This window comes from Bubalus bubalis, chromosome 3 (genome assembly GCF_019923935.1).
Source record: "Bubalus bubalis isolate 160015118507 breed Murrah chromosome 3, NDDB_SH_1, whole genome shotgun sequence".
Lineage (NCBI taxonomy): Eukaryota > Metazoa > Chordata > Mammalia > Artiodactyla > Bovidae > Bubalus > Bubalus bubalis.
The window spans coordinates 54,149,316-54,159,070 of record NC_059159.1 but is presented as its reverse complement, the minus strand read 5'-3'; the positions used below and the strand labels follow the sequence as shown (position 1 = coordinate 54,159,070).

At 37.3% G+C, this 9,755-nt stretch overlaps 1 protein-coding gene across 1 annotated transcript; it reads left to right on the top strand.

The window, feature by feature from the left end:
* Window positions 1-7,882: 7,882 nt before the first annotated feature.
* On the top strand, window positions 7,883-9,001 carry LOC102410929 (lymphokine-activated killer T-cell-originated protein kinase-like). The gene has a single exon (XM_044939637.2). The coding sequence runs from the start codon at window positions 7,922-7,924 to the stop codon at window positions 8,888-8,890; it is 969 nt and encodes a 322-aa protein (XP_044795572.2). The 5' UTR covers window positions 7,883-7,921; the 3' UTR covers window positions 8,891-9,001.
* Window positions 9,002-9,755: the final 754 nt, after the last annotated feature.

Genomic DNA, 9,755 nt, shown 5'->3' with positions numbered 1-9,755 from the left:
ACAGTCCCACACTGAGGAATCAACTTGGAGGCTGAGATGTGACTTAGTAGATACTTTATCATCTTATGTGTCTTGAGAAAAGAAATATGTAGACAGAGGAAACAATGGCTTTTTAAAAATAAAAGTATTTGTTTTTTAAAAGAATGATAATTGCTTTACAGAATTTTGTTGTTTTCTGTCACACCTCAACATGAATCAGTCATAGGTATACATACATCCTCTCCCTTCTGAAGCTTCCACCCATCTCCCTCCCCATCCCACCCCCTAGGTTGATATAGAGCATACAGCAAATTCCCACTGGCTATCTATTTTACGCATGGTAATGTAAATTTCCATGTTACTCTCATCATACATATCACCCTCTCACCCTCTCCTCCCCTCTCCCATGACCATAAGTCTATACTCTATGTCTGTTTCTCCACTGATGACCTGCAAATAAATTCTTCATTACCATTTTTCTAGATTCTGTATATATGGGTTGTAATATGATATTTATCTTTCTCTATCTGACTTACTTCACTCTGGATAATAGGCTCTAGGTTCATCCACCTCATTAGAACTGACTTAAATGAATTTCTTTTTATGGCTGAGTAATATTCCATTGTGTATATGTACCACTTCTTTATTTATTCATCTGTCAATGGACATCTAGGTTGCTTTCATGTTTTAGCTATTGTAAATAGCTCTGTAATGAACAATGGAATACATGTGTCTCTTTCAGTTTTGATTTCCTCAGGGAATATGCCTAGGAGTGGGATTGCTGGGTCACATGGTGGTTTTATACCTAGCTTTTAAAGGAATCTCCATACCATCTTCCATTGTGGCTGCATCAATTTACATTCCCATCAACAGTGCAAGAACAATCCTTTTTCTCCACACCCTTTCCAGCATTTATTGTTGTAGAATTTTGATGATGGCCATTCTGACTGGTGTGAGGTAATATTTCATTCTAATTTTGATTTGCATTTCTCTAATAATGAGTAATGTTGAGCATCTTTTCAAGTGTTTATTAGCTTTCTGTATGTCTTCTTTGGAGAAATGGCTATTTAGGTCTGTTACCCACTTTTTGATTGGGTTGTTTGCTTTTTTGGTATCGAGTTGTATGAGCTGCTTGCATATTTTGGAAATTAATCCTTTGTCAGTTGTTTCAGTTGCTATTATTTTCTCCCAATCTGAGGGCTGGCTTTTCACCTTACTTATAGTTTCCTTTGCTGTGCAAAGCTTTTAAGTTTAATCAGGTCCCACTTGTTTACTTTTGCTTTTATTTCCATTACTCTAGGAGGTGGGTCATAGAGAATCTTGTTTTGATTTTTTTAAATGTATATAGTGCCTCACTTTATTTTTTAATTAATTAATTTATTTATTTTACTTTACAATATTGTATTGGTTTTGCCATACATTGACTTGAATCCGCCATGAGTGTACATGTGTTCCCCATCCTGAACTCCCCTCCCACTTCGCTCCCCATCCCATCCCTCTGGGTTATCCCAGTGCACCAGCCCCGAGCACCCTGTATCATGCATCAGCCTGGACTGGTGATTTGTTTCACATATGATATTTTACATGTTTCAGTGCCATTCTCTCATATCATCCCTCCCTCGCCCTCTCCCACAGAGTCCAAAAGACTGTTCAATACATCTGTGTCTCTTTTGCTGTCTTGCATACAGGGTTATCGTTACCTTCTTTCTAAATTCCATATATATGCATTAGTATACTGTATTGGTGTTTCCTTTCTGGCTTACTTTACTCTGTATAATAGGCTCCAGTTTCATCCACCTCATTAGAACTGATTCAAATGTATTCTTTTTAATGGCTGAGTAATACTCCATTGTGTATATGTACCACAGCTTTCTTATCCATTCGTCTGCTATGGACATCTAGGTTGCTTCCACGTCCTGGCTATTATAAACAGTGCTGTGATGAACATTGGGGTACATGTGTCTCTTTCAATTCTGTTTTCCTCAGTGTGTATGCCCAGCTGTGGGATTGCCAGGTCATATGGCAGTTCTATTTCCAGTTTTTTAAGGAATCTCCACACTGTTCTCCATAGTGGCTGTACTAGTTTGCATTCCCACCAACAGTGTAAGAGGGTTCCCTTTTCTCCATACCCTCTCCAGCATTTATTGCTTGTAGACTTTTGGATCGCAGCCATTCTGACTGGCATGAAATAGTACCACATAGTGGTTTTGATTTGCATTTCTCTGATAATGAGTGATGTTGAGCATCTTTACATGTGTTTGTTAGCCATCTGTAAGTCTTCTTTGGAGAAATGTCTGTTTAGTTCTTTGGCCCATTTCTTGATTGGGTAGCTTATTTTTTTGGAATTGAGCTGTAGGAGTTGCTTGTATATTTTTGAGATTAGTTGTTTGTCAGTTGCTTCGTTTGCTATTATTTTCTCCCATTCTGAAGGCTGTCTTTTCACCTTGCTTATAGTTTCCTTTGTTGTGCAGAAGCTTTTAAGTTTAATTAGTCCCATTTGTTTATTTTTGCTTTTATTTCTAATATTCTGGGAGGTGGGTCATAGAGGATCCTGCTGTGGTTTATGTCGGAGAGTGTTTTGCCTATGTTTTCCTCTAGGAGTTTTATAGTTTCTGGTCTTACGTTTAGGTCTTTAATCCATTTTGAGTTTATTTTTGTGTATGGTGTTAGAAAGTGTTCTAGTTTCATTCTTTTACAAGTGGTTGACCTGTTTTCCCAGCACCACTTGTTAAAGAGATTGTCTTTTCTCCATTGTATAGTCTCGCCTCTTTTGTCAAAGATAAGGTGTCCATAGGTGTGTGGATTTATCTCTGGCTTTCTGTTTTGTTCCATTGATCTATATTTCTGTCTTTCTGCCAGTACCATACTGTCTTGATGACTATGGCTTTGTAGTAGAGACTGAAGTCAGACAGGTTGATTCCTCCAGTTCCATTCTTCTTTCTCAAGATTGCTTTGGCTATTCAAGGTTTTTTTGTATTTCCATACAAATTGTGAAATTATTTGTTCCAGTTCTCTGAAAAATATCATTGGTAGCTTGATAGGGATTGCATTGAATCTATAGATTGCTTTGGGTGGTATACTCATTTTCACTATATTGTATCTTCCAATCCATGAACATGGTATATTTCTCCATCTATTTGTGTCCTCTTTGATTTTTTTCACCAGTGTTTTATGGTTTTCTATATATAGGTCTTTTGTTTCTTTAGGTAGATATATTCCTAAGTATTTTATTCTTTTCATTGCAATAGTGAATGGAATTGTTTCCTTAATTTCTCTTTCTGTTTTCTCATTGTTAGTGTATAGGAATGCAAGGGATTTCTGTGTGTTAATTTTATATCCTGCAACTTCACTGTATTCATTGATTAGCTCTAGTAATTTTCTGGTGGAGTCTTTAGGGTTTTCTATGTAGAGGATCATGTTATCTGCACACAGTGAGAGTTTTACTTCTTCTTTTCCAATCTGGATTCCTTTTATTTCGTTTTCTGCTCTGATTGCTGTGGCCAAAACTTCCAAAACTATGTTTATGTTGAATAATAGTTGTGAGAGTGGGCACCCCTGTCTTGTTCCTGACTTTAGGGGAAGTGCTTTCAATTTTTCACCATTGAGGATAATGTTTGCTGATGGTTTGTCATATATAGCTTTTATTATGTTGAGGTATGTTCCTTCTATTCCTGCTTTCTGGAGGGTTTATTTTTTTTTTATCATAAATGAATGTTGAATTTTGTCAAAGGCTTTCTCTGCATCTATTGAGATAACCATATGGTATTTATTTTATTTTTCAATTTGTTAATGTGGTATATTACATTGATTGATTTGTGAATATTGAAGAATTCTTACATCCCTGGGATAAAGCCCACTTGGTAATGATGTATAATCTTTTTAGTATGTTGTTGGATTGTTTGCTAGAATTTTGTTAAGGATTTTTGCATCTATGTTTATCAGTGATATTGGCCTGTAGTTTTCTTTTTTTGTGACCTCTTTGTCCGGTTTTGGTATTAAGGTGATGGTGGCCTCCTAGAATGAGTTTGGAAGTTTATCTTCCTCTGGAATTTTCTGGAAGAGGTTGAGTAGGATAGGTACTAGCTCTTCTCTAAATTTTTGGTAGAATTCAGCTGTGAAGCCTTCTGGTCCTGGGCTTTTGTTTGTTGGATGATTTCTGATTACAGCTTCAATTTCCATGCTTGTGATGGGTCTGTTAAGATGTTCTATTTCTTCCTGGTTCAGTTTTGGAAAGTTGTACTTTTCTAAGAATTTGTCCATTTCTTCCACGTTGTCCATTTTATTTGCATATAGTTGCTGATAATAGTCTCTTATGATCCTTTGCATTTCTGTGTTGTCTGTTGTGATCTCTCCATTTTCATTTCTAAATTTGTTGATTTGATTCTTCTCGCTTTGTTTCTTGATGAGTCTGGCTAATGCTTTGTCGATTTTATTTATCCTCTCAAAGAACCAGCTTTTGGTTTTGTTGACTTTTGCTATGGTCTCTTTTGTTTATTTTGCATTTATTTCTGCCCTAATTTTTAAGATTTCTTTCCTTCTACTAACCCTGAGGTTCTTCATTTCTTCCTTTTCAAGTTGCTTTAGGTGTAGAGTTAGGTTATTTATTTGACTTTTTTCTTGTTTCTTGAGGTATACCTGTATTGCTATGAACCTTCCCCTTAGCACTGCTTTTACAGTGTCCCACAGGTTTTAGGTTGTTGTGTTTTCATTTTCATTCGTCTCTATGCATATTTTGATTTATTTTTTGATTTCTTCTGTGATTTGTTGGTTATTCAGCGGTGTGTTGTTCAGCCTGCCTATGTTGGGATTTTTAATAGGTTTTGTCCTGTAATTGACATCTAATCTTACTGCATTGTGGTCAGAAAAGATGCTTGGAATGATTTCAGTTTTTTTGAATTTACCAAGACTAGATTTATGGCCCAGGATGTGATCTATCCTGGAGAAGGTTCTGTGTGCGCTTGAGAAAAGGGTGAAATTCATTGTTTTGGGGTGAAATGTCCTATAGATATCAATTAGGTCTAACTGGTCTATTGTATCATTTTAAGTTTGTGTTTCCTTGTTAATTTTTTGTTTAGTTGATGTATCCATAGGTGTGAGTGGGGTAATAAAGTCTCCCACTATTATTGTGTTATTGTTAATTTCCCCTTTCATACTTGTTAGCACTTGTCTTACATATTGCAGTGCTCCTGTGTTGGGTGCATATATATTTATGATTGTTATATCTTCTTCTTAGATTGATCCTTTGATCATTATGCAGTGTCCTTCTTTGGCTCTTTTCAAAGACTTTGTTTTAAAGTCTATTTTATCTGATATGAGTATTGCTACCTGTGCTTTCTTTTGATCTCTATTTGCATGGAATATCTTTTTCCAGCCCTTCACTTTCAGTCTGTATGTGTCCCTTGTTTTGAGGTGGGTCTCTTGTAGACAACATATATAGGGGTCTTATTTTTATATCCATTCAGCCAGTCTTTGTCTTTTTTGGGGGGCATTCAACCTATTTACATTTAAGGTAATTACTGATAAATATGATCCCATTGCCATTAACTTTGTTGTTTTGGGTTCAAGTTTATACACCCTTTCTGTGTTTCCTGTCTAGAGAAGACCCTTTAGCATTTGTTGGAGAGCTGTTTTGGTGGTGCTGAATTCTCTCAGTTTTTGCTTGTCTGTAAAGCTTTTGATTTCTCCTTCATATTTGATTGAGATCCTTGCTCGGTACAATAATCTGGGCTGTAGGTTATTTTCTTTCATCACTTTAAGTATGTCCTGCCACTGCCTCCTGGCCTGAAGAGTTTCTATTTAAAGATCAGCTGTTATCCTTACGGAAACCCCCTTGTGTGTTATTTGTTGTTTTTCCCTTGCTGCTTTTAGTATTTGTTCTTTGTGTTTGATCTTTGTTAATTTGATTACTATGTGTCTTGGGGTGTTTCACCTTTGGTTTATCCTGTTTGGGACTCGCTGGGTTTCTTGGACTTGGGTGATTATTTCTGTCCCCATTTTAGGGAAGTTTTCAACTATTATCTCCTCCAGTATTTTCTCAGGGTCTTTTTGTCTTCTTCTGGGACTCCTATGATTCGAGCATTTAACATTGTCCCAGAGGTCTCTGAGGTTGTCCTCATTGCTCTTAAGTCTTTTTTATTTTTTCTTCTCTGTTTCATTTATTTCTACCATTCTATCTTCTACCTCACTTATCCTATCTTCTGCCTCCGTTATTCTACTGTCGATTCCCTCTACAGTGTTTTTTATCTCATTTATTGCATTATTCACTATATATTGACTCTTTTTTATTTCTTCTAGGTCCTTGTTAAACCTTTCTTATATCTTCTCGATCCTTGTCTCCAGGCTATTTATCTGTAACTCCAATTTTTTTTTCAAGATTTTGGATCATTTTCAGCATCATTATTTTCAATTTTTTATCAGGTAGATTCCCTATCTCTTCCTCTTTTTTTGGTTTGGTGGGCATTTATCCTGTTCCTTTACCTTCTGGGTATTTCTCTGCCTTTTCATCTTGTTTATATTGCTGTGTTTGGGGTGGCCTTTCTGTATTCTGGAAGTTGGTGGTTCCTCTTTGTTGTGGAGGTTCCTCGCTGTGGGTGGGGTTGGACGGGTGGCTTGTCAAGGTTTTCTGGTTAGGGAAGCTTGTGTCAGTGTTCTGGTGGGTGGAGCTGGATTTCTTCCTTCTGGAATGCAATGAAGTGTCCAGTAATAAGTTTTGAGATGTCAATGGGTTTGGTGTGACTTTGGTCAGCCTGTATATTGAGGCTCAGGGTTATGTTCCTGTGTTGCTGGAGAATTTGAATGGTATGTCTTGCTCTGTAGCTTGTTGGCCTTTGGGTGGTGCTTGGTTTCAGTGTAGGTACGGAGGCATTTGAGGAGCTCCTATCAATTAATGTTCCCTGGATTCAGGAGTTCTCTGGTTTTCTCAGGATTTGAACTTAAGCCTTCTGCCTCTGGTTTTCAGTCTTATTCTTACAGTAGCCTCAAGACTTCTCCATCTATACAGCACTGATGATTAAAAAACATCTAGGCTAATGATGAAGTTTCTCCACAGTGAGGGACACCCAGAGAGGTACACAGAGTTACATGGAGAAGAGAAGAGGGAGGAGGGAGATAGAGGTGACCAGGAGGAGAAGAGGGGGAATCAAAAGGGGAGAGAGCAAGCTAGCCAGTAATTACTTCCTTATGTGCTCTCCACAGTCTGGATCCCTCAGAGATGTTCATGGAGTTACTCAGAGAAGAGAAGAGGGAGGAAGGAGACAGAGGTGGCCAGGAGGATAAAAGGGGGAATCAAAAGGAGAGAGACAGATCCAGCCAGTAATCAATTCCCTAAGTGTTCTCGACAGCCAGGAGCACACAAGGAGATTCACCGAGTTGGGTAGAGAAGAAAAGGGTGGGGGGAGATAGAGGCGACCTGGTGGAGAAAATGGAGAGTCAAAAGGGAGAGAGAGCCATCAGGCCAGTGATCTCACTCCCAAGCAAAAATGGGTATTGAAGATTGGGTTCTTAAAGGTACAAAGTTGATAATAAATACCAAAAAGCAAAGATTAAAAATCTTGACAGAGGTTAGATTCTCAAAAATACAGTATTAAAAAAACAAAAACAAAAACCCAATAAAACAAACAAACAAACAAAAAACACAAAGTCACAGAAATTATAAAATATATGTACATGAAGCTTGCTTTAAAAATAGGGTCTTTTTTTTTTTTTTTTGTAAAGTAGTAGTAGGTTATAAAAATGAAGATTAAAGGAGTAATGGGGGAAAGCCCGGTGGGTTCCCGTCAGAACAACAGTTGCCGAGTCCGTGTGTTGGCAGGTCGGACCCCACTCCCTCACCCCAGGGGGACGCAGAGTGTTGGGGGCTACTCAGGACCAGTTTTCAAGACAGCCTTTCCCCGGACATCTCGTTGTCCCACCTCGTGGCTCTGGACCTTAAGCAATTATTACAATGGAAGAAACCAATAATTTCAAGACACCAAGCAGATTATCTGAAAAAAGGAAATCTGCATTGTGTTTAACTCCATGTATAAATATTCCTGCCTCTCCATTTATGCAGAAGCTTGGCTTTGGTACTGGGATAAATGTCTACCTTATGCAGAGATCTCCAAGAGGTTTGTCTCAGTCTCCTTGGGCTGTGAAAAAGATTAATCCTAGATGTAATGATGATTATCAGAGTATGTATCAAAAGAGACTAACTGATGAAGCTAAGATTTTGAAAAGCCTCAATCATCCAAACATTATAGGTTACCATGCTTTCACTAAAGCTAGCGATGGCAGTCTGTGTCTTGCTATGGAGTATGGAGGTGAAAAGTCTCTGAATGACTTAATAGAAGAACAAAATAAAGATAGCCGAGATCCTTTTCCAGCAGCCATAATTTTAAAAGTTGCTTTGAACATGGCAAGAGGGTTAAAGTATCTGCACCAAGATAAGAAACTGCTCCATGGAGATATAAAGTCTTCAAATGTTGTTATTAAAGGCGATTTTGAAACAATTAAAATCTGTGATGTAGGAGTGTCTCTTCCATTGGATGAAAATATGACTGTGACTGACCCTGAGGCCTGTTACATTGGCACTGAGCCTTGGAAACCTAAGGAAGCTCTGGAGGAGGATGGTATTATTACTGACAAGGCAGACATATTTGCTTTTGGTCTTACTCTGTGGGAAATGATGACTTTATCTATTCCACACATTAATCTTCCAGATGATGATGATGAAGATAAAACTTTTGATGAAAGTGATTTTGATGATGACGCATACTATTCAGCTTTGGGAACTAGGCCACCTGTTAATATGGAGGAACTGGATGAAACATACCAGAAAGTAATTGAGCTCTTCTCCGTATGCACTAATGAAGATCCTAAAGATCGTCCTTCTGCTGCGCGCATTGTTGAGGCTTTAGAAGTGGATGTCCGGTGATCAACTCATACCCATGACTGCTGGAGCCTCAAGTATGGCTCATGTATATAGCTGTTCTGTTTACCATGATACATTTATGTAGTTATTATGATGATTCATAATTATTAGATGGAAGTGGCCTATTTTAGGGCCACAGATAGCACCTTATTAGCATTTGAACAACTGTTTCTATTATAAAGGTAGTTCATGTACGCTTATGTTAATTAGCATTAGAAATTGTAGAGGGTTTTCTATAAAGTTTAAGAAACTACTAAAAAATTTGAACTTGTTTATATAGATTCAATATAGTGCTGTAAAAACTTATGTCTAACAATTTGGGCAGAGTGAGTTTTATTGATGATCTTTCTCAGATGTTCTCTCTTAATGGATCTACTGAAATGAGCACTTTGTGTATTACAAAATAAGTCTACATTTCCTTACCTCTTAAAACCTTTTGCTGGCCATTCTTGGTTGATGTGCTTATTAAATAGGGTCACTGAGACCAGAGACCTGGGATATGGCTCACAAGAGGAGTTCCCTGGGTATATCCAAACATTTTTGGTTAAGGCTTGTCTTGTTCCAGAGCTTTGGTTTTTGCTTTAATTTGTTGAATGAATATTCTGTACTGGTATCTTTAATATTTTTATTTACTGATCTATATCTTAAGCATATCACAGTATTGGTGTAAATAAAACTCTAATAGGACAACATAGAATAAAGGACATGTCAGTTAAAAAAAAAAAAAAAGAGTCATGGGGACTTAAAAATAACCAAAATAAATAAATAAAATAATTTTATTTTAATTTAAAAAATGGCAATAGTAAAAATATATCTAAGACTTTCTCTGAAGCTGTTGTGGACAGTGTGGAGTCAGTTCATTTTCAGA

What these genes read in the sequence shown, in the direction of transcription:
- LOC102410929 (XM_044939637.2), top strand. Translation starts at nt 7,922, where the DNA reads ATGGAAGAAACCAATAATTTCAAGACACCAAGCAGATTATCTGAAAAA.